Source organism: Neofelis nebulosa, chromosome 4 (assembly GCF_028018385.1).
Source record: "Neofelis nebulosa isolate mNeoNeb1 chromosome 4, mNeoNeb1.pri, whole genome shotgun sequence".
Taxonomy (NCBI): domain Eukaryota; kingdom Metazoa; phylum Chordata; class Mammalia; order Carnivora; family Felidae; genus Neofelis; species Neofelis nebulosa.
In genome coordinates, this window is record NC_080785.1 from 106,620,987 (window position 1) to 106,646,586 (window position 25,600).

Sequence of the window (25,600 nt, forward strand, 5' to 3'; positions counted from 1 at the left end):
AAGCTTGTCCAGAGCCTAACGTGGTCCCCAGCCACACGGGGGGCTCACTAGATACCAACACGAAAAATGAAGGTCTCTTTTCAAAAGACATTCTTCCCCTCCGCATCTCAGTTTGGGGGCAGACAGCACACCCAGCAGTGCCTTCCCCCTAAAAGTGCCTCCGGCTGAGCACCTAGAGCGTGTCTCATGAGGACAGGGTTTCGCTTCGGTCACACTGTTGACCAGTGTTACCTTGTCTTACACACAGGAGAAAGCCCTGTTAGAAATCACATGACACTGACTGGGGCTTATTTTTGGGTGACTTCTTTCTATGTTTTATTTAAAAAAAAAATTTTTTTTTCAACATTTTTTATTTTTATTTTTGGGACAGAGAGAGACAGAGCATGAACGGGGGAGGGGCAGAGAGAGAGGGAGACACAGAATCGGAAACAGGCTCCAGGCTCCGAGCCATCAGCCCAGAGCCCGACGCGGGGCTCGAACTCACGGACTGGACCGCGAGATCGTGACCTGGCTGAAGTCGGACGCTTAACCGACTGCGCCACCCAGGCGCCCCTCTATGTTTTATTTTTGAGAGAGAGAGATAACCAGCAGGGGAGGGGCAGAGGGGGAGGGGGACACAGAATCCCAAGCAGGCTCCATGCTGGCAGCGTGGAGCCCGATACGGGGCTCGAACTCACCAACCATGAGATCATGACTTGAACTGAGATCAAGAGTCAGACGCTTAACTGACTGAGCCACCCAGGCACCCCTGGGTGACTTCTTTTTAGATCCTAAGCTGTGGACCATAGAATCTGCTTTTATTCAATTAATGATAGACTTTATAGAACGTTCCCTTCTCTCTAGATACCATGTTATAATGGCATTTTATGTCTGCCTAATTTCCAGTGACTATATCTGAATAAATATGTGAAAAACAATCTTATATTCAATAATACATATTTCCAGACAATTGAATTGTTTGCAGTTTTTCGATATTATAAACATCCCTGTTGCCAAATCTTTCCAACCGTGCTTAATTTCTTACTTAGGATAAACTCCTGAAAGACAGATAAACGATTCACAGTTTTTTTAGTGACCTTTTTATTTTGAATCTTAATAACTCGATAGTGCTTTTCAAACACTGGATATGCCTCCAGGAAACTGGATTGGAACAGTTGAGGGAATTAATTGTATGCGTCACGCTGTGTGTGTGCCTATAGTAGGAAACAGCTGAAACCCTTTGGGGGAGAAGCCAAAATAAAATATGTATTTTTTTAATCCTGAGACGTTTAGTTTTCAAGGAACCCCCAAACGCATTTAGCAGCAAATAAATGAGGGAGTATTTTCTGTATGGATATTTTTTTAAATTTATTTATTTATTTTTTGCGGGGGAGAGAGGCAGAGACAGAAAATCCCAGGCAGGCTCCACGCTGTCGTGGGGCTCGAACTCACGAACCGTGAGATCATGACCTGAGCCAAAACCAAGAGTCAGATGCTTAACCGACTGAGCCACCTGGGCACTCCTGTATGGACTTTTAAGGCCAAAGGTGAAAACAAGAGATAAAAGTTGAAAACATTTCCCGTACTGACAGAAACCAGAAAACTAGAAATAAATGTCTCTCCCTGCCCAAAATCAGCCCCCAAATCCACGTCCCTGGCAAAGGAAACATGTTGAGGGGAGCCTACAGGGAATTAAATTGCTCAGCAGGTTAAAAACATACAAACGGCAGGGGGGGGGTCATCTTTTCCGGGTGCCACAACGTGCTGCTGTTGGCCCCGCGGTCCTCAGAGGGGACCCTCCAATGGGATGCCCTCCGTGCCTGCGCTGTTTTTCTGCAGAGCCAGCTTGGAGGAGGTCAGGTCTTTGAGACAGAGAAGCGGTAACAGTAGAGAAGGATGGGGAACCGTTGCCCAGACAGCGCATCGGCAGGTTGAAAGGTGACTCCCGAAGGCCAGTCCCGTGGCCTGAGAATCTGTGAGCGTGACCTCGATTTGGAAAGAGTCTCCTCAGACACACTTAGGGATCCTGAATTTCCCAGCCGGGCCCTTGACCCAGGGACAGGTGTCCCTGAAGAGGCGCCTGGCGGAAAGGCCTGGGTGCCGGGCAGAGACTGGGTGAGGCAGCTCCACGCCGGGGAGCCGGGAGCCACCAGACCCCAGAAGGACCAGGAGGCAGAGGGGGTCCCTCCCGCCCAGCTTCAGAGGGAAGCACGGCCCTGCCGGCACCTTGATTTGACTTCTTGCCTCCAAGACCAAGAGAGCACCTGTCTACTGTTGGAGGCTGCTGGGTTTGCAGTCATTTGTAGGTGGGCCTGGAAGCCATGGGGCCGCATCACCCGTGCAAACAGGAGATGGTCCTGTTCAGACACCTGTCAGCCTAGATCAATGTCCACGCTTCTTCCGATGATCGATGATCGGGTCCCTCCTGTAGAAAGGGGATGCCCCTCACTGTTTACAAGGACAGCCTAAGGCCGCAGCATGGCCCTCCGCCCCCCTCCCTCCCTCTTTCTCGCCTCCCCACTCCTTCTGCCCTCCCCCCCGCCCGTTCTGTGTCCTCACAGACAGCCTCTCGGACTCCAGTACAACAGGCTCCCCACTTTCAGATCATCTCCCCTGAACGTGACTTTTCCAAGGAAAGGCTGGAAAGGATGCAGGTGTCTCAGAGGACACTCAGCCTCCCACCTGCCATGCATGTGTATCAGGGTGGAAATGTGATTTCTCTCCCCTTTACGAATAAGAAGACTAACTCTATTCAGACAGGCAGGACTGGGACTGATTTGGTTTGTTTGTTTGTTTGTTTTCCAGGCCAGACTTCGTATGCCAAAGGAGCACCTGGAGCTTTTAAAGTGAGTGAGATTTTTCTGCCACGCAGGGCTTTCTGGCGGGACTGCAGCAGTGGGATGTTTTCATAAAACTATAAAAATGAAATAATTCCTGCTTCTGTGGGTCATTCTTTTTTTTAGGTTTATTTATTTTGAGAGAGAGAGAGAGAGAGAGAGCGCACAAGTGGGGGAGGAACAAGAGAGGGAGAGAGAAAGAATCCCAAGCAGGCTCCGCACTGTCAGCGTGGAGCCTGACATGGGGATCGAACTCATGGACCGTGAAATCAGGACCTGAGCTGAAACCAGTAGTTGGAGACTTAACCGACTGAGCCACCCCAGGTGCCCTCCCTGTGGGTCATTCCTTAGGGAGTTGTACACTGAGAAGTGCTTTCAAGATGGATTACGATGAAAAAAATGGAAAACCAGCCTAGATAAGAAAATCAGGCCGATGGTTAAATACGTTCAAGAATATCCGTACAATGGAGAATTATGAAGTCATCAAAATAACTCCAAAATATATTTAATGTATTTAATGTGCAGCAGGACACAAAATTGTCAACAGGATCTCTACTTTGTTACTAACCTTTTTGCATGGAATAAAAAGTGTTAGAAACACACCAAACTGTAACGGTGTTTATTTCTGGAAGCGTTTTATATTTTCTAAACCATGAACATGTATTGTTTTACAAATTGGGGAGAAAATACTAGATAAGTAGTGCTTACATTTTTCAACATAAGAGAATACCTGTTGTTGAGGCGCCTGGGTGGCTCACTCAGCTGAGCGTCCGACTTCAGCTCAGGTCATGAGCTCACAGTTCGAGCCCTGCATCTGGCTGTCTGCTGTCAGTGCAGAGCCTGCTTGAGATCCTCTGTCCTCCTCTCTCTCTGTCCCTCCCCTACTCACACTCTCTCTCTTTCTCTCCCAAAAATAAATAAACATTAAAAAAAAGAGAGAGAGAGAAATACCTACTGGCTTGACATGTTCTTATTCGGCCCACCAGTCATTTTCAAACTGTCAAAATGGCAGAACCCATTCTTCAAGAGTAAAGTCTGGCACCCTCCTCGCCAGTGACAGTGACAGGGAGTTGTCCCAGACTGCAGCCTCCAGCCCTCCTAAGGGCTCAGGTTGAAGACCACAGCTCCATGCCCCACTGGCGATGCAGGGGGTTTCCCATTCGAATAAAGTGGGGGTTAGGCTTGAGGATTCACACCATGAAATCACCCAGCCTCAGTCAGGGCGGCCAGAGCCCTGAGGGAGGGACATGCAAGGTTGGATGAGCCTCAGTTGCCTGGGAAGAGTGCGTCCTAAGCATTGGGCCGCCTTCCAGAAGCTTCCCCTGAGTGTCCTTGCCTTTCATCGGTAGTTAGAGGCGGTTCTTTAGACAAAGGGGTGGCCCTGAGCTCTCTCTCGAGACTTGGTCTCCGCTACAACATAAAGCCTCATCACTTCTTCCTCGGCTGCTCCTGAAGCCCGGCTGGTGATGGGAAGCCCCCACTCCCACCCTTCACACTGGGGGTCTCCATTCACAGGAAGGAAAGCCAGACTCTGGAGAACAACTTCCGAGAAATTCTATTTTTGATTGAACAAATAGATGTTCTGAAGGCTTTGCTTAGAGATACGCGAGATGGTCTGCACAACTACAGCGGGGACACGGACGGAGGCGAGGACCGGAACCCCATGGGGGCCATCGACGAGGTGAGGGAGGCTTGTGGGGGGGTCACACTCCACGGCTTCTCGGCGCAGAAAGATCGAGTGCAGGCTGTTATGTGGCTTGTGTCCTCCTCTTTAACCTTCTCCTTAACAGCAGCTTACCTCAGGAAAGCTTGCCGCACACACCCAATTTTTCATCACTGCTGAATCGCAGAGAAGACTGTGGCAATATGACTGACTTCCCGCCAAAATAAATGACTGATTCTGTTTTATTTTCCAGTAAAACAAACAGAAGATCATTCAGAAGTGGCAGCCTCTGATGTCTATACACATGTACTTAAAGAACAAAGCATTTTGGGGGCGCCTGGGTGGCTCAGTCAGTTAAGTGTCTTGACTCTTAATTTCGGCTCAGGTCATGATCTCATGGTTGGTGGGGTTGAGCCCCATGCTGGGTACTGATAAGGTCAAGTGCGCCTGATTCAGGTCCATAAATAAAAATATTATACATTTTTTTGTTTATTTATTTTGAGAGAAAGGAAAAGAGCACGAGCAAAAAGGGTGGAGAGAGAGAGAGAGAGAGAGAGAGAGAGAGAGAGAGAGAGAGAAAGAGAGAGAATCCTAAGTAGGCTCCACACTGTCAGCACAGAGCCTGACATGGGGCTCAAACTCACAAACTGTGAGATCATGACCTGAGCTGAAATCAAGAGTCGGACACTCAACTGACTGAGCTACCCAGGTGGCCCTATTTTTAAAAGTATATTTTTAAGTTTATTTATCTATTTATTTTGAGAGAGACAGCATGGGCAGAGAGGCAGGGAGAGAGGGAATGATGTCTACTTTCTGAAGCACCCAGAAACCTCACCCTGACACCTGCTGTCTTCCAGACCCTATTTTGTCATGGCCCTGGGACAGGGCTTCCATCAGTCACAGCTTGAAGGGTGGGGCTTCTGCTTTTTGAGAATCAGAATGCCCTTAAGAAGCCAATATATTTTTTTAGGTTTATTTATTTATTTTGAGAGAGAGAGAGCAGGGAGGGAAAGGGGGCGTGGTGCAGAGAAATCCAAGCAGGCTCTGTGCTGTGATTGCAGAGGCAGACATGGGGCTCGATCCCATGACCTGTGAGATCATGACCTGAAGTGAAATCAGTGGTCGTCTTGCGTAACCAAGAGTCCAATATTAACTCAAAGGATGGATACCTGCTAACAAGCAGTCACATGCTCTCTGTCAACTGCCTTGATTCCTGAATACTTACAGAATGTTCAAGTCTTTATTACTAAATGAGACCCCAATGATGGGGGGTGGTGGGGATCACAGTATGACAGGCAGTTGTTGGGGCTTCCAAAGGGGCCTTCGGTCCAACCTTGCTGGGACTTGGAGGGTGTCTGGACACATGTCAGCTGCCCCGGGGAGTGGCGATCCCACAGAGCCATGAAGGTCATTAGAAATCTGTGCACAGTGCTTGGATGTGTGAAGCTCAGTAGATGTTCACTGTTATTGTTATTTGGCAGATGATGGCCCGTAGGTCCAAATCGACAAAGTGAATTGTCAAAACTCAAACACTTGGCTGCGATTAACAGAAACCCCTTTTTAATATTTGTACAGGAAATGTCAAACTTGGTGAATTCCATCCTTAAAAAGTTGAGAGAAGACCAAGTCCAGATGGCTGACTATGCCCTTAAGTCAGCAGGTGAGTAAAAACTGGAAAAAGTTCATGCTTCCCAAGGGTCTCGATTCTCCATATGTGTTTATTAAGAAAACATAGTTATCTGTCCAGTAATTGAGAAGGAGGAAAAATGAGCAAATCTAGACAATGAGGCAGACGATAGACATGGTTGTAGTTGATGTTTTCTGGGTGCACATCTCGGAGGCAGCAAAGGTGTGCGTCTTCATTAGCATGAGTCCAGGACCATGAAGGAAGCTGACGTGGCACAGTGAGGTTGGGGATGCAGAAAATAGAACAGGTGACACAATCATTACAACCTACAATGATGGCTAATGACTAATCTAAATGCATTATTCGTGATTGAATAATCGTGGTGGAAGACAGGATGTGTTCTAAATGTCTTGCCATTAATAAAATTAATGCTTAAGTGCTTAGAGTTTAGACCATGAACCTTAATATTCTCTACCTGCCTGTGATAGCCTATAAACAATGTGTTCAGTGAACCATGTAGAAAGAGAGAAAGAGGGAGAAAGTGTAAACCACACGCAGTCACACTGGTATTTACCAACTGACAAAGCCAGATTTATAGCGGGGCAATAAATCTGTATCCTGTATCAAGATGACAGCATTTGGACTAGAATGATTATACGGTGTGTGTGTGTGTGTGTGTGTGTGTGTGTGTGTGTGTGTGTGTGTGAAAGAGACAGAGCAAGAGAAGAGACTTATTGAACCTGAATTCCCGGAAGTTTGGGGAGAATCAGCATTGAGATAAAGCATAGGAAGGTGAACTGCAGAATCCTTTTTTTTTCAGTATTGGCATTTGGATACACCATTTTTATGCTTTCTTTCCTCTTCCCTATTGAATGTATTTACGGCTTCCATTTTGAAGAATTCATGATGACAAGTGTAAGTCCAGGGATAACCCACTAGAGTAAGGGAAAGCAGAAAATGGTTATGGTTTCTCAATAAATGTGAGACAAGATACCAGCTTCTTGAGCCAAGACGGAGGACACCCATGCCAGCTTCCCATTCCCCCACCTCCTCCACCAACTGAATACATACGACTAAAAGTTTTGGACAAAATATAAAAAGCAACTACCCAAGTCTGATGAAAAGTAAACAAAAGCAGGCAGATTGTGGAGGGCAATGAAAAACCCAGAAGTGACCCACGTGGGGGTGAGTTACACGTTTATGGATTAGAAGGGTCAATTCATTTAAGATGGCAATTCTTGCTAACTGGTCTATTGACTTAATCCCAGCAGAATTGTCTATACAAATCTGTAAGTTGTTTCTAAAATGTGTGTGGAATCACAGAGGAACCAGAATAGCCAAAACAGTTTTGAAAACGAAGAACAGGGGAGCCTGGGAGGTTCATTCAGTTAAGCGTCTGACTTCGGCTCAGGTCATGATCTCGTGGTTTGTGAGTTCAAGCCCTGCATGGGGCTCTCTGCTGTCAGCTTGGAGCCTGCTTCAGATCCTCTGACTCTCCCTCTGCACTTCCCCACTCGTGCTCTCTCTCTCTCTCTCAAAATAAATATAAAAAAAAAGAAAAGGAAGAACAAAGTATGAGGATTGACATTCTCTGATGTTAAGGCTTATTACAGAGCTACAGTAATTAACAGAGTGTGGTCTTGCTGAAATCAGTGGAACAGAATAGCGAGTCCAGAAATAGTCCCACACATAGAGGGCAAGTTGATTTTTGACGAAGGAGAAAAGGCAAGTTAATGGTGCTGGAGAAGTGAGACATTTTCAGCAAATAAATCTCGACTCTTCACTTACACCTTACAAAAATTAACTCAAAATGGGAGACTGACCTTAATGTAAAGTTTAAAGCTATAAAACTTCTAAAAGAAAGATCCTTGTGACTAAGTTCAGACAAGATTTCTTTTTTAAAATGTTTACTTATTTATGGGGTGCCTGGGTGGCTCAGTGGGTTAAGTGTCCGACTTCAGCTCAGGTCATGATCTCACGGTTCGTGGGTTTGAGCCCCACGTCCAGCTGTGTGCTGACAGCTTGGAGCCTGGAGCCTGCTTGGGATTCTGTGTCTCCCTCTCTCTCTCCCCCTCCCCTGCCCATGCTCTGTCTCTCTGTCTCTGTCTCTCTCTCTCAAAAATTAATAAACATTAAAAAAAATAAATAAAATGTTTATTTATTTATTTGGGGAAGGGGAGGAGCAGAGAGAGAGGAAGAGAATCCTAAGCAGGCTCTGTGCCGTCAGCAAAAAGCCTGACACGGGGCTTGATCTCACGAACTGTGAGATCTTGACCTGAGCCAAAATTAAGAGTTGGGCTCTCAAGCAACTGAGCCACCCAGGTGCTCCTGATTGAAATGTTCTAATATTGATTGTGGTCATGGTTGTACAACTCTGTGAATATTCGAAAAATCACCCACTTGTACTCTTGAAATGGGTGAATAATGTAGTATGTTGATTTTATCTCAATAAAGCTGATTAGAAATTTAAAAATAAATGAATGAAAAAGTGAATACATATACATTCTTAAAAAAAAAAAACCTATATACCTGGGGCGCCTGGCTGGCTCAGTCAGTAGAGTGTTTGACATTTGATCTCGGGGTTGTGAGATCTCAGGGTTGTGAGTTCAAGCCCCTTGTTCAGTGTAGAGATTACTTAAAAATAAGATCTTAAAAAAAAAAATTGATCAAGAAAACCTGCTTAGGGGCACCTGTGTGGCTTGGTAGGTTAAGCATCTGACTCTTGATTTTGGCCAGGCCGTGATCTCATGGTTCGTGGGATCAAACCCCATGTAGGGCTCTGTGCTGATATCCTGGAGCCTACTTGGGATTCTCCCTCTCTCTCTCTATCTCTTTCTCTCTGTCTCTCTCTCAAAATAAATAAAATTTAAAAAATCTTAAAAGAAAAGAAAACCTGCTTAGTATAAAAAAAAAAAAAAGGATGCCCAGTTACATGCGAATTTCAGGCAAACAGCAACTAACTTTTAAGTATAAGTATCTCCCATATATTATTATATGGGACACGCTTATACTAAAAAATTGCTTATTTTTTTTTTAATTTTTTTTAACATTTATTTATTTATTTTTGAGACAGAGAGAGACAGAGCATGAACGGGGGAGGGTCAGAGAGAGAGGGAGACACAGAATCCGAAACAGGCTCCAGGCTCCGAGCTGTCAGCACAGAGCCCGACGCGGGGCTCGAACTCACCGACCGTGAGATCATGACCTGAGCTGAAGTCGGACGCTTAACCGACTGCGCCACCCAGGCGCCCCAAATTGCTTATTTTTTTTATCTGAAATTCAAATTTAACTGGGATTCTTGTATTTTTGCTTGCTAAATCTGGCAACCTTAGGTGCACAGTAACTATTTCAGATTCTGCCATCTCAGAAAAAATACTGGCAATTGGATACTCAGTCAGGTACATGCATTTTTAGCTTTGTATTGTGATATCCAGATACAGCTTGAGGAAACGGTTTGCGTTTTCTTAATTTCTTGTGTCTAAACTACATTTTGCTTCTAAAATGAAATAACCTGAAGGGATAACATTTGATGAGTACACTTTTGTATTTCTTCGGTTAAAATTAAAGCTCAGTGAATCTACAGAATTGCTCTTACAAATATAACTTGTGGATACATTTATAACATTGTCAGGTTTTATGCTTTTTTTCAAGTAGATTGGGCTGACATAAAGTTTCATCACACGAGCTGTGAAAATATGGGGGTCCATATGTCTAAGTAATAAACGCTATGCATATGATATTTCCACCTCTGATGCAACTGCTCTGGAATTCAGTTAATACCAGTTTCAGAAGTTTTGTGAAATTACACGGAACAAACATGATTTTCTCAAAGTGACAACATCTCAGCAGTAATGAGAGCCAGAAGTCATACTTTCCCAGCCAGTTCCCGAGTGTGAACCTTAACTTACTTGTAATCTGCCTGGGAATATTTTGCTAACAACATTATTAAAATGCAAATGACCGGGGTGGGGGGTGGCTCAGTTGGTTAAGCTTCCAACTCGTGGTTTCAGCTCAGATTATGATCTCACGGTTTGTGGGTTCGAGCCCCACATAGGGCTCTGTGCTAACAGTGTGGTGCCTGATGGGGATTCTGTCTCCCTCTGTCTCTGCCCCTCTCCTGCTAGCTCTCTCTCTATCAAAAATAAATAGCGGCGCCTGGGTGGCTTGGTCGGTTAAGCGTCTGGCTTCGGCTCAGGTCATGATCTCACAGTCGGTGAGTTCGAGCCCCGCGTCGGGCTCTGTGCTGACAGCTCAGAGCCTGGAGCCCGTTTCGGATTCTGTGTCTCCCTCTCTCTCTGCCCCTCCCCTGTTCATGCTCTGTCTCTGTCTCAAAAATAAATAAACGTTAAAAAATAAATAAATAAACATTTAAAAAATGTTATGTCTATATACATATATATAGTTATGTATTTGTATATATGTGTATATATATATATATATATACATACAATATATATACACATTTATATATATATATATATATATTGCATATATATATATATGTATATATATATAAATGACTGGGGTGCCTTGGTGGCTCAGTTGGTTGGACGTCTGACTCTTAATTTCACTTCAGGTCATGATCTCACGTTTCGTGATTCATGGTATCGATTCCCATGTTGGGTTCTGTGCTGGTGACTTGGGGCCTGCTTGGGATTCTCTGTCCCTCTGTGCCCCCCTCTCTTTCTAAAAATAAATAAATATCTTAAAAATAAAATAAATAAAATACAAGTGACATGTTTGGGGCTGCATAATGTTTTATTTTTTTAATTATTTTATCTTTTTAGGGGCCTCTGTCATTGAAGCTGGGACCTCCGAAAGTTACAAAAATAATAAAGCAAAACTTTACTGGCATGGGATCGGGTTCTTAACCTATGAAATGCCCCCAGATGTTATTCTTCAGGTAAAAGCTAGACTAAGAGGAATCTATTATTTCAGGGTTTTGTTCTTATTACGTATCATGAAAATATTAACACCGAAACGGAGGCCACTCTGAACTTGTCACAGAACCTGAACCCATCCTCTTGCATTTCAATGGTCATCAAACTATATAAATTATTTCTTATTGTATGAGCAGTAAATTATGATTGATTAATTATTAATTGTTTTTATTTTAAGATCAGTAGACTAGATGATTTGACTTCTTAAATAGGACATAGACATTCCATGTCTTTTCCTTACGTTGATTCTGTGCCCCACCCCCCTTTTCTTTGAAAGCTTCAGTCTTTGAACAAATACCTGCTCAAGGTGCATGTCCCCTCAGCTCCCACACTGTGCTACATGCTGCTCAGGCCAATGCATTCTTACAAAGTCCAGTTACAACAGGAGAAATTTCCAAATAAGATTTCCGCTAACATTCAAGTTCAATTCAAAAGGCTCTGGACAGACATCAACAGATGGTGGGGCTCTTCTTAACTATAACCTACAAACCTAAAGTCAGTTCTCAAGGTAGGAAGCCCTTCAGGAGCAATCGTATGGATCTCATTCCAGACTCTAGATCCAGAAAATGCTAGAAGTCATTTTTCTTTCTTACAACCACTGCCATCTCCATCTCCACCACCATCATGTCTTTACCACCCATGCCCGCTCGCCGCCTTCTAGCTGCCCACAGTCTAATTAGAGCGACAAAAGAAAACACCGTAAATCAATTATCTAATCGTATAATATATAATCCTGCAATAAAGGGCTTTGTTTGCCATAAACATAATGTGCTCTGGAAGAACAACCGAACCCATAGGTATCTTGGCAGTTTTCCTGCGTGATATGTACCCATAAAACGCCTTCATGTTATGGGCGTAAGTGAGATCTGTGGTCAAAAGTGGTTTGCTGACCAATATTGCAGCGGTGGATTTATACAGCCACATAAGAGATTAACTCCATGTTTTCTTTCCAGCCAGATGTCCATCCTGGAAAGTGCTGGGCCTTCCCAGGTTCCCAGGGTCACGCCCTGATCCAGCTCGCCAGGAAGATCACACCCACTGCTGTTACCATGGAGCACATCTCCCAGAAGGTGTCTCCCTCAGGAAACATCTCCAGCGCACCCAAGGAATTTTCCGTCTATGTGAGAGGCAATCAAAATCGGTGTTCAGAGTGGGTTATGATAGGAGGGGGTGGCTGGGAATCAGACTCTGGGATGAGCAGCTAACCGTTTTTGTCACTGTGAGAGAGTTACTTGTTCCCTGGACCTCTGCTCTGCCATCGACAAGGCAAGGGTTGGACCAGATACGTTCTATTACTTAATTTTTTTTGCTTTTCTCAAAGCTATCTGTGCACAATTTAAAAATGAACATTCTTATATGCTTATAATTCAGCACTTTCTTGTGCCAGGGCTCTCACCCCAGGTTTCTACTCTCTGGAAGCTTCTGCCTGCAACAGTTTTAGCCACTCCTTTGGGTACTTGCCTTCATATCTGTTTTTATTGTTACTTCTTTTTAAGAAATTTTTCTTTAACGTATGTTTATTTTTGAGAGAGACAGAGACAGAGCATGGGCGGGGGAGGGGCAGAGACAGAGAGAAAGACACAGAATCTGAAACAGGCTCCAGGCTCTGAGCTGTCAGCACAGAGCCCGATTCGGGGCTCGAACTCAGGAACAGTGAGACCATGACCTGAGCTGAAGTCGGATGCTTAACCGACTGAGCCACCCAGGAGCCCCTGTTACTTCTTTATTTTTAAGTTTATTTATTTATTTTGAGAGAGAGATAAAGCACAAGTGGCGGAGAGGCAGAGGGAGAGGGGAGAGAGAGAGAATCCGAAGCAGGCTCCACACTGTCAGCACAGAGCCCGATGCAGGGCTGGATCTCATGAACTGCGAGATGATGACCTGAGCTGAAATCAGACACTTTAATAGACTGAGCCACCCAGGCACCCCTACATTCCCTTTTTGAAAAATAATCTCTTAGGAATGCAAGCTGGTGCAGCCACTCTGGAAAACAGTATGGAGGTTCCTCGAAAAACTAAAAATAGAACTACCCTACGACCCAGCAATTGCACCACTAGGCATTTATCCACGGGATATAGGTGTGCTGTTTCGAAGGGACACATGCACCCCCATGTTTATAGCAGCACTATCAACAATAGCCAAAGTACGGAAAGAGTCCAAATGTCCCTCGATGGATGAGTGGATAAAGAAAATGTGGTGTATATATATATATATATATATATATATATATATATATATACACACACACAATGGAGTATTACTCGGCAATCAAAAAGAATGAAATCTTGCCATTTGCAACTACGTGGATGGAACAGGAGGGTATTATGCTAAGTGAAATGAGTCAGTCAGAGAAAGACAAAAATCATATGACTTCACTCATATGAGGACGTTAAGAGACAAAACAGATGAACATGAGGGAAGGGAAACAAAAATAACATAAAAACAGGGAGGGGGACAAAACGTAAGAGACTTAAATATGGAGAATAAACAGGGGGTTACTGGAGGGGTTGTGGGAGAGGGGATGGGCTAAATGGGGAAGGGGCACTAAGGAATCTACTCCTGGAATCATTGTTGCACTAGATGCTAACTAATTTTGATGTAAATTTTAAAAAATAAAAAATAAAATAAAAGATATGCATATATATATATATACATACATACATACACACACACACACACACACACACACACACACAATGGAGTATTACACAGAAATTTAAAAAAAAAAATGGTACTCTCTATACCTAATGTGGGGGCTTGAAATCACCACCCCCAAAATCCAGAGTCACACTCTCCTCCCACTGAGCCTGCCAGGTGCCCCTACTTCTACTTCTTGATCTTTCAGTTTTGCTTGTAATCCATTGGTATCCTTTGATGAAAAATGAAGAGTAGCCTCTTCCGTGTCTCTCCCAACCTCCCCAAAGTTTTATGTCTTACTTTTTTATAAAAAAAAAACCCAAAAAACAACAAGTGTATTGAGATGTAATTCACACGCGAGCAATTCAAATACATAAAATGTACACTTAAGTGGCTTGTGGTATATTCACAGAGCTGAGGATGCATCCCTACCATCAATTTTAGAACATGTTTAAAATTGTTTATTTCTTTTGAGAGCTCGAGTCAGGGGAAGGGCAGAAAGAGAAAGAGAGAGAGAGAGAGAGAGAGAGAATCCTAAGCACTATTAGCACAGAGTCTGATGTGGGGCTTGATCTCACGAATTGTGAGATCATGACCTGAGCCAAAATCTAGAGTCAGACGCTCAACAACTGAGCCACCCAGGTGCCCCTGGAACATTTTTGTTGCTCCCGACAGAAAACGTGCACTCGTTAGCTGTCACCTCTCATCTTCCGTCTGTCACTCCCCACCACCACTGACCTACTTAGTCTCTGTAGAGTCACTCATTCTGGATATTTCCTATAAATGAAATCATAGAACATGTGGTCCTTCGCAAATGGCTCCTCCCACTTGGGATCATGTTTTCAAGGTTCACCTGTGTCATAATGTGTCAGCACTTTATTTTTTCAATTGTTGAATAATAACTACTTCGCTGGGTGGATAGCCCACGTTTTACGTATCCATTCATCAGTTGATGGGTGCTGGGTTTGCTTCCACTTTTTTGACTGTGATGATTAATGCTGCTGGGAACGTTTGTGTATGAGTCTTTGTGTGGACATTGGTTTTCTTTTCACTCGGAACTGTACCTGGAAGTGAAATTACTAGATCACATGGTAAACCTACATTTCATGTTCGAGATGCTGCCAGATAGTATCTCTTACTTTCAATCGGTATGCAGTGTTTTCGCTGTAACCGTGTCAGTGATGTTCTCATTTGAGCCATATCGTATACGAGTTTCTTTGTGTAAGAGTTTTGATGTTCCTGAGGACAACAAATGTCTCTTTTTAATTCACTTTGCTTGAGGCACCTGGCTGGCTCAGTCGGTTAAGCATCCGACTCTTGGTTTCAGCTCAGGTCATGATCTCAAGGTTCATGGGATCGAGCCCCACGTCGGGCTCTGTGCTGATAGTGCAGAGCCTGTTTGGGATTCTCTCTCTCTCCCTCTCTCTCTGCCCCTCCCCTGCTCTCTCTCTCTCACAATAAATAAATAAACTTAAAAAATAATTTGCTTACTTTTCTATATTCCTATCACAAAAACATTCATCATCTCTTTTTCAGGAGTGTCAAAATCCTGCCATTATGTTCCTTCATGTCAGACAGTTTCTAAGTTTCTTCTTTATTTTACTTTTTAAAGATGTCCTTCTTGTCCGCATTGCCCCCTCTTATCTGATCTGCATAAACTTCATCTCTGCATCCTGGGGATTCAACATAATCACCTCTTCTATTATTTATTTATTTATTTATTTATTTATTTATTTTTTTTTTTCTTTTCCAACGTTTTTTATTTTTTTATTTTTGGGACAGAGAGAGACATAGCATGAACGGGGGAGGGCCAGAGAGAGAGGGAGACACAGAATCGGAAACTGGCTCCAGGCTCTGAGCCATCAGCCCAGAGCCTGACGCGGGGCTCGAACTCACGGACCGCGAGATCGTGACCTGGCTGAAGTCGGACGCTTAACCGACTGCGCCACCCAGGCGCCCCACCTCTTCTATTATTTAAAAAAAAATCTTTTCTCTCTGATTCTCCTTTGTTTCTTTGCTCCACCTTCTGAAAGATTTTGCCAAGTTATATCTTAACCCATTTGCTGAATTCTTCATTTCTGCTGTCATGATTATTCCAAGACTTTTTCTTTTTTCTGTAAATAACTCCCATCTTTAATGTCTAAATGTCTTCCTTCATGGATACAGTATGTTCAGTTTTGGAAGATATTAACAGAATTCGTTTCAGTTCTGTGGTGTTTTCTTCTGTTCCCTCCCCTGTCTTTATCCCCAAATACCACTTTTCCTATTTGTTGAAAGTGGCTCTTCTCTCGTGTCTGGTGATGCTTTTCTGTCGCATTTCAGAGACAAAGGGTGAAAAGCTAGCTCAAAGCTCTGCACACTTGGTGTGTGAGCTTCTTGGGTGGGTGGTCTGCTTGGGCTGTTTCTTCCGGAGCCCCCAGTGTGATACAGGGTTAGGTTGACCCTCAAGGAATCCCGCAACCTTGTTGCATGGAGATTTCAGCGTGGCCAGCCACACGCTGTGAGAACAGGTGCATGGTACCCTCCCCCCCCCCCCCCCCCCCCGCACTGTAGCCCCCTCCCATCCCCCACCCCATGACCCCGTCTCTGCCCTTTCTGGATACTTGCAATGATAGTATCAACATGCTGCTGGTCCCCCTACACACAGGGTAATCCGTGCTTTCTCCAGGCCACTCCACCAGTCACCAGCTGGCTATCTGCAGACTTCTTGTCTTAGTGTCTGTTCCCAGGTGTTCCCTGTTGGTTTATGCCTTTCTTTTTTTTAAGCCTTTAAAAAAATTTTTTTAAGTTGATTTATTTTAAGAGAGTGTGAGTGGGGAAGGGGCAGAGAGAAGGGGGGACAAAGGATCTGAAGCAGGCAGAGCCCGACGCGGGGCTCGAACCCACAAACCATGAGATCACAACCTGAGCAGAAGGCAGACACTTAAACGACTGAGCCACCCAGGCGCCCAACTTGTGCCTTTCTTCAGCTCCCCGGTGACCCCATCTGGAGGGGGTCTCACAGTTAAAACATGGGCGCCCGGCCTGCTCTGTGCACCATTGGAACACCTATAAATGCCATGATTCTGGGGTCACAGGACAGAACAGAAGCTGCTCCCCTTTGACGCAGAGTCTGCTGACACCTACAGCTGACTTAGGTTGGATCTGAGCGGGTCGAACCCCACCTCAGAAAGGCGCACTCGGTTGCTCATTACAGATGAATTATGGGTAGCCCATCAGGCAATAAAAACCACTTCTCATCCTTTTTCTCTTCTCTTAGCAAATTTATGAAGCAGTGAAATTAAAGCAGTGATAAAGAAGGCGGCAATAAAACTCGCACACCTCCCTTAACAGGATAAACTACAGCTGACCCCCCGCCCCCAGCAGTGGTGATGTTTGACCACCCAAAAACTTAACTACTAACAGCCTACGGTGACCAGAAGTTTTATAATAACATAAACAGTCGATGAACACATAGTTTGTATGTTACATACATTATATGCTGTATTCCTCCAAGGAAGGAAGCTGGAGAGGAGAAAATGTTATGAAGAAACTCACAAAAAGGGGCACTTGGGTGGCTCAGTCGGTTAAGCATCTGACTTCGGCTCAGGTGATGATCTCGAGGTTCGTGAGTTCGAACCCCATGTCAGGCTCACTGCTGTCAGCACAGAGCCACTTCAGATCCTCTGTCCTCCTCTCTCTGTCCCTCCCCCATTTGCTCTCTTTCAATCTCAAAAATAAATGAACATTAAAAAAGGAGAAAGTCAAAAGGAAGAGAAAATACAGTTCTGTACTATGTTTACCAAAATAAATCCATGTGTATGTGGATCCACATGGTTGAACCCATGTTCTAGGGTCAGCTATGAATGAGGTTTGAGTTGTATGTACATATAATTGTGGCTGCATTGTTTAATCATGGTGTAGGCAGTTCTTTTAATGAAATTATAATGGGGCACCTGGCTGGCTCAGTCAGTGGAGTGTATGACTCTTGATCCCGAGGTCATGGGTTCAAATCCCATGTTAGGTATAGAGCTGACATGTTTAAAAAATTGTGATAAAGTTTACATATCAAAGTTACATATCATATAATTTTCATTATAAAACGGTTGAACTAATGGACCCTTCATGCATTGTGTTTCCATGATTTGGGGAAACTAATGACAAAGTTTAGATTCACAAAATTAATTTCCACCAGGCTGTCTCCTCTCAAAAAACTTCCATTTTGAAGGGTAGAGAAGGAACGAAAAAGCCCAAGGGAAATAGCATACAAATAACACTATTTTCTTTCAGTCAACAAAAGCTTACTTTGGAGTTACTTGGGTTGTCTGAGTCTGGCAATTGGGTTAAATTTCGCTCATTTTGGAAAACATTGGGTCAGCATGGGAACTTATTTTGTGTTTCCTTCATTCAAAGTATGCCAACAGCAAATTCAGTTATTAGACCAGAGTTAATCCTGGGATTTGCTCTGGTTCTCTGCCCCTATCATCTATCATCTATTTATCCACCATCTATCATTTACTTATCTATCATCTATGTATTGGTCAATCTGTCTATAGATAGATACTATTTATTTATCGTCTATTTATCATCTATCATCTACTTATCTATCTATCTATCTATCTATCATCTACCTGTTGGTTGATCTGTCATCTATCCAACTATCATCTATCTATTGGTCAATCGATCGTTTTATCGATTGATCTACCTATCGTCTATATGTCCAGTCAGCCCTGTGGTCAACCCGTTTCTTGCTTCACAAGCCCCCCAGTTAAATGCCTTTTGGGTTTATAGGGAAGCACTGGCGCCTAGCACAGCACCGCGCCCTGGTAGACACCCAAGGTGTCTCGTGAATTGTGGCTACTTGAACAGACAACAGGCTCCGTTTATTCAACTGAGCATCCATTCGTGACACGCCCCCATATCTGTTGTTTCCTTTCACAGGGCATCTTGAAACACTGTGAGGGAGAAGAAGTTCTCCTGGGTCGGTTTGTGTATAACAAAACAGGAACCACCATTCAAACATTCAAGCTCCAGGTAATGAGATCCCCGGGAAAAGATGGGGTGTGAGGAGCTCCATCCCCAGAATGGGTTTGTGGGGTTGATGCAAAGTGCTATAAGAGGATAATTATGACCAAAGTGTGAGCTAAGGAAGGCTTAGCTGAACTTTAATTTGTAGCTCCAAGTGCTACATGGATTTTTTTAAATTATTTTTTTAAGTTTATGTATTTTTGAGAAACAGACAGAGAGAGTGAGCAGGGTGGGGCACAGAGAGAGAGAGGGAGGGAGAGAGAGAGTCCCAAGCAGGCTCTGCACTGTCAGCACAGAGCCCGATGTGGGGCTTGAACTCACAAACTGTGAGATCATGACCTGAGCTGAAACCAAGAGTTGGACACTTAACCGACTGAGCCCCCCAGGCGCCCCATGCTACGTGGATTTTAATGCAAAACACCAGGCAAGTACCAGAACGTGTTCTAAGCCAGATTCTTCCTTATTTGCTACTCCCCCCCCTTTTTTTTTTACTATAATTATTTTCTCACTCCTTCTCTTACCTCTTGGGCTCCCTTGATAGTATGTTCTCTCCCATTGGGTACAGGGGATAGAGATGGTTGTAGGGAGACAGGAACTCAGGAAGAGAGAATAAATACTTCTATCACACAGTGTGAGTGATACCTCTCTTCCTAACTCAAGGGGGAGAAAATGCCACCTGTTAAGATATGAACCCCCTGAAAGCCATTAAGGTATGTGAAATATATTTTCATTATTTCTCATTAGCCACAGGAAGACTTAAGACGGCATTGTCTACCGTGTCAAAATAAGTGTGCTGCGTATGATACCTCTCGGCCAACGCTGAGATAATCTAAGTTGAAAACACTATATGTGTCAGAAACGAATGACCCAGTGGGGTTTCCTATTTGATTGTTTAGCCATGTCTCCCGTTCCCACACGGGGACCCCGTGGGACGGGCAGAGGCATTTGATGTCCAGACCACCACATTATCTCCTTCTCTCTCACCCTTCTTATGAGCCCTGTACTTAAAGGAACTTGTTTTCCCATCCATTAGACTGGTGTCTCATAAAATACTGTTTAGGAAGGAAAGAAAGCGTCCACAAATTCTCCATTAGATCTGCATACCTTGGGATTCTTTGAGATGGTTTTCTTTATAAGGCATTGATTTGTATCTTCTCTTTATTTTCAGCACGAAGTTTCCGAACCTTTATTATGTGTGAAACTTAAAATCCTCAGCAACTGGGGTCACCCGAAGTACACGTGTTTGTATAGGTTCAGGGTCCACGGCACTCCAGGAGAGTACCCCTAGAGGAAGCCAGGCAGACGGCCGTGACCACAGGTCCAGAATATGTGACTCGTTTTACTTCCTTAGATTCATCGCACCCATAGGCATCAAAATGGGGGTGGGAGGGGAACCTCAAAGTGGTTCATACCTGCCCAGAAAATGTGAATGAGTTTTACTTGTAAAAAATACAAAAATAAATTCAATCTTCTTGTGGTAGTGTAGCTTTTGAGGATGCATCATGTGGAAGCACTGAAAATAAGTATGTATTTGGAAGAAGCTGGTATTAGTCAACAGTCTCCATTATTCATACAAGCATAAGCATATGAGCCATGGGTACGCACCATCACCGCTATGAAGTATATGTATATATAACAGTGATTGGACAGTGACTGCAGGCACTGGCTCAATGCAACCAGGTAAGCAGAAGAAATTAGAGGCAAAAATGAGAGAAAAAGTCTGTCCCTGACTATTTGCAGACCGCTTGATGAATTCCTTGAAATGAAGTGAGGTCAATTAAGGAATACATTACAAACGAGGAAGAAGCTGCAGGAAGTTAGTAGATACAAATTATATAAATCGACATCAGGGCCCCTGGGTGGCTCAGTCTGTTAAGCGTCCAACTCTTGATCTCAGCTCAGGTCAGGTCATGATCTCGAGGTTGGAGAGTTCGAGGCCCCACATTAGGCTCTGCGCTGACAGTGTGGAGCCTGCTGGGGATTCTCTCTCTCTCTCTGCCCCTTCCCCTCCGCTAAAATTTAAATTAAATAAACAAACAAATATTTACAGATGAAATGATATATTTGGGGTATATTTTAAAATTATATACAAGGAGGACATGTGTTGGGGGGGGGGTCAATGAAGAAGATTGGCCGTAAACGATCGTTGAAGTTGAGTGCTGGCCTACAAGGGTCCACTCACACTATTCTGCCTACATTTAGCACCTGTATTGGATATTTTCAATCTTAAAAAGTTAAAAAAAAAATTACAAGACATATATACCTAAGAAACCAAAAGAGTTGTGCTTTGAACCAAATTGATTCTGAGGTTCAAATGGAAATATAAACACATTAGGAAGCCAGGAAGCCTCTGAAAGAATCAACAGAGGGAAATAACTCTATGATACTGTGATTTATAATAAGAAAGATACATTTGGCCTTTGTCTGCATTTCTGGCTCTGAGCTCCTAAAACGCTGGCAATTTATCAGGGTGTCTCTTATTAGGCTAATCAGGTGACCTGGGCTGGGGCTGGGAGGCACCTAAGGACCATAAAACACCCTGGTTGCCAGGGGAACCAACCAGGATTTGGGGTTTGGAACCTTCGGCCCCGCCCTCAACCTTCCAGTAAAGGGAGAGGGACTAGAGATGGAACTCAATCACTTGTGGCCAATGATTAAATCACGTGCGCTCACATACTAAAGCTTGTGCAAGAACCCAAAAGGATGGGGTTCGAAGTGCTTCCGGGTTGGTGAGTGAAGAGATTTGGGGGTTAGTCGTGCCCTGGGGAGGTATGGAAGCTCCACGCCCTCTCCCCGGTGGTCGCCCTGGGCAACTCTCCTGTCTGGCTGTTTCTGAGTTCTGTCCTTTTATAATAGACCGGTGATCCAGTAAGTAAAGTGTTTCTCACTCCTCTGACCCACTCCCGCAAGTTAACTGAACCCAAGAAGAGGGGGGCATGAGTCAGGAGCACAGGTGACACCCGGGAATCTGAAGCGGGAGCGGGGGGGGGGGGGGTGGGGGTGGGAGGTGGGGGGGAGAGAGGCAGCCTTGTGGGACCCAGCCCTCAGCCTGCGGTTCGGACGCCGCCTCCAGGCAGACGGTGTCAGACTTGAGTTGAACTGTAGGACACTCCCCTGGTGTGGGAGAATTGCTTGGTGTGGAAGAAGAAAACTCCACACACTGGGATTGGCATTCCGGAATCGTTTAGGAGAGAGAGAGAGATGCTAAATGATGGTGTGGTACCAGAACATTGACAGACCCATGGAACAGACAAGAAAGTCTTTCCGGTATGTCAGAAATGGATCCCTATCTGTGTGGGAACAGTGTATGTGATGCAGGCGGCATCTCAAAAGGGGATGGAAGAAACAAGACTGCTGGGGCAGCCGGGTGGCTCAGTAGGTTAAGCGTCCGACTCTTGGTTTCGGCTCAGACCGTGATCTCACGGTCCATGGGATCGAGCCCCATGTCTGGCTCTGCGCTGACGGTGTGGAGCCTGCTTGGGATTCTCCCTCTCCTCTCTCTCTGCTCCTCCCCCTCTCGCTCTACCTCTCAAGAGGAAAAAAGAAAAACAAGGCTGGGCTTGGGGCAATTATCTGCTCATTAGAAAAATAAAGTTGCAACCATATTGCTCACTTTACAACATGAGGAACTTCCAACGCGGTAAAAGATTAACAGGTGTAATTAAACCATAAAAACAAAACAAACCCTGTGGTAATTCCTGCATGGCACTAGCCAGAGGAAGACCTTTCCAAGTATGGTTCAAGCTTCAGAAGACACAAAAGAAAAAAACATAAATTCCACTACATCCCAAACAACAACAACAAAAAACCTCTGCATGGCCAACAAAACCTTAAACAAAATAGGAAAAAAAAGACTTGCCATTGATATCAGAAGGACTTACTTTCCCATATGTCAAGAGTCTCAAGAAGGCAACAATAATATCAATAGGTACAGAAATATAGCCCAAAAGTATGAACTGAGGGCTCACAGAAACACGTAAAAAGGTATTCAAATGTATTTGTTTTATGAAAAATGGAAAAAGTGACACGGAACCTTGTTTCAGCAGTGAAATTAGAAAAATTCAAAAGGTCAATCACACTTTATCAGAAAGGCTTCGGAAAAACAGGCTCCCACACATTGCTGGTGAAAACGTGAACAGGCACAACCATGACGTAGGGAACGTGGCGATATCTAGCAACATTACAGATGCATATACCCTCTGACTCAACAAGATGTCATGTGCAAAAAAAAAAAAAATACGTGTATATACATGTTTGTACCTAGAAAGTTATTCATCAGCAGTGTTTAGCAGGAGGATTCCCACGTGGGTGGGAGCAAAATGTCCCACTGCAAAATATTTTGTTTTCAGATCATGGGAAAACATTACCTACTTAGACATCAAACCTTTTTTATGACATGATCTTTTGCTTTCTTACATAGTAGTTGTAAAGGAAAAATTCATTTCTGCCGTGTTTCTCCTCTACTCTCACACGACGACCTGACCACTTTCTGATGCTGGATGTGGGCTTTTGTTCCCCCAACACCAAGCAAGTCTGTGACACCAGCTGGGCGTCCTGTGGTTCAGCTCCGTTCAGACACTAACCAGAGCCTGTGCAGATACCACAGGTTAAGGGCTCAGTCCCACCAGACTCTCTTCACCTGCGATGCCAAGTGGCAGGTCCCCAGGTTCCCCACAATATCTGTCCAACTTGGCTATGAATTGGAGGTTCTCATGACCACCTGTCCCGCCTTGGATTCAGTTATTTGCCAGAACCCAGAACTGGGGGAAATAAGTATATTTACCAGTTTATTATATAATAAAGGACAAGGATGAACAGCCAGACAAAGATACATAAGGTGAGGTCTGGAAGGGTCCCACATACGCAGGCTTCTGTCCCTGTGGAGTTGGGGTGTGCCACCCTCCCGGCACATGGATGTGTCCACCGACGCAGAAGCTCTCTGAACCCCGTACTGTTGGGATTTTTTTAAAATTTTTTTTTAAGTTTACTTATTTATTTTGGGAAAGACAGAGGCAGTGTGAGCAGCAGAGGGGCAGAGAGAGAGAGAGAGAGAGAGAGAGGGAATCCCAAGCAGGCTCCGCACTGTTAGTGCAGAGCCCGACACAGGGCTCGAATTCACAAAAACCGTGAGATCATGACCTGAGCCAAAATTGAGAGTCAGACACCTAGCAGACTGAGCCACCCAAGCGCCCCCTGTTGGGACTCTCAGGAGGCTTCATCACTCAGGCGTGATCAATCATTAACTCCATGCCCAGCCCCCCTCCCCAGTCTGGGGAATAGGGGTGGGACTGAAAGTTCCAAGCTTAGGATCACGGTTTGGTCTCCTGGTGAGCAGCCCCTACATGGGGTGCACCAAGAGTCCCCTGATTAAATCAAAGGCGCTCTTATCACCTAGGAAATTCCCAGGGACTGACAAGCTCTGAGTCGGGAAATGGGGCCAAAGACCACATGTTAGAGCAGTAAGATGCTGCTAGTGTTCTTGTCACTTAGGAAATGACAAGTGTCTTCTGAGCTGTGTGCCGGGAGCCCTGGGGCGGACATATGTCCTGTCTTATCATTTCCCCGTGGCCCAGGGGGAAAGGTGGATATTAAATAAGTAAAGGCAGAATGAGAAACAGAAACAGAAGGAAGAACATTTTTAAAAGGACAAAATGCGGAAATGGGAAGTCGGGACGCTTCTGGCACAAGAGACCTGGGACAGGGGTCCCCAGTGTGACCTGGCTCAGTGCTGGCTGGGCACATGAGGGAAGCCCGTGGCCCATCTGAAAGCCACAGCCCTGCAAGGACACAAGGAGAGAAGACAGATGCTGGAGAGCTGGTCTGTGCCTTCCTGAGCATGAGGACACAGACGGGTCATGCTGGTGGCGGGATGTCGGCACCCATGTCGGCACAGGAAAGGGAAGCTTCAGCGCAGTCCTATCTGGTCCCTCTCTTGAGCGCAGGGTCCGCGAACCGAGCCTCAGGGCCACGGGATGCTCCCACCTGCTCCCAGCTGTCACTGTTTCTGCCAAACCAATGCACCTAAGGTAACCAGCCCGTTAGCCAAACAGCCTACGCTGTGACCACGGCTCACATCCCCAATTCTCTGTAGTCCCCCATCTTTGAAATGGGGGTCATAGGGGCGCCCAGTTTACTCATTTAAGCATCTGACTCTTGGTTTCGGCTCAGGTCATGATCTCGCGGTTCGTGGGTTCGAGCCCCACATCAGGCTTCTGCACTAACAGCGCAGATTCTCTTGGGATTCTCCCTCTCCCTCTCCCTCTGCCCCTCCCCTGCTCTCCCTCTCTCAAAAATAAATAAATAAACATCTAAAAAAATAAGATGGCAGTAATAGCACTTGCCGTATGGGTGTTTGTTATCAAAGTGATAATATCAGGAGAAGGTGATGTAGAAGCAATGGTCATCTAACTCACCCTGCTGACAGATACTATTTCAATGGCACCTTGTATGTGGGACACAGTAGCCAACAGATGCCCATGTCCCTTGTCCTCGGTGCTGGGTGTCCCCTTCCTCAGAACCCCAACCCTGAGCACTGTGCCTCATAGCTCTCGTGGGCTCCACAAATGTTAATTTAAAAAATATTTATGAAATGTACAGGGCTCCTGGGTGGCTCAGTCGGTTGAGCGAATGACTTCGGCTCAGATCATGATCTCATGGTTCATGGGTTCGAGCCCCGCATCAGACTCTGTGCTGACAGCTTAGAGCCTGGAGCCAGCTTCAGATTCTGTGTCTCCCTCTCTCTCTCTGCCCCTCCCCTGCTCATGCTCGGTCTCTCTCTCTGTCAAAAATGATAAACATTAAGAAAAGATTTATGCAATTTATTGAAGTATTTTTCCTTCCACGTCTAAAAGATGAAGTTGCTGAAAAGCTATTTAAGCAAAACCATCCCGTAAACAGTACAGTTGTCAGA

General features: G+C 44.8%; 1 protein-coding gene across 2 annotated transcripts in view; it reads left to right on the plus strand.

Moving 5' to 3' along the window:
• The window catches only part of SUN3 (Sad1 and UNC84 domain containing 3), a 32,136-nt gene extending 11,961 nt beyond the window's left edge, over positions 1-20,175 (plus strand). The window contains exons 4-10 of one of the 2 annotated variants that reach the window (XM_058725614.1): positions 2,785-2,825; positions 4,416-4,497; positions 6,055-6,139; positions 10,894-11,009; positions 12,000-12,167; positions 18,604-18,696; positions 19,859-20,175. In XM_058725614.1, coding sequence (XP_058581597.1) covers positions 2,785-2,825; positions 4,416-4,497; positions 6,055-6,139; positions 10,894-11,009; positions 12,000-12,167; positions 18,604-18,696; positions 19,859-19,978 — 705 coding nt within the window. In that variant the 3' untranslated portion in view covers positions 19,979-20,175. Of the gene's footprint in view, positions 1-2,784; positions 2,826-4,331; positions 4,498-6,054; positions 6,140-10,893; positions 11,010-11,999; positions 12,168-18,603; positions 18,697-19,858 lie in introns of both variants that reach the window. The other variant, XM_058725613.1, reaches the window with a different exon arrangement.
• The last annotated feature ends 5,425 nt before the right edge of the window (positions 20,176-25,600 follow it).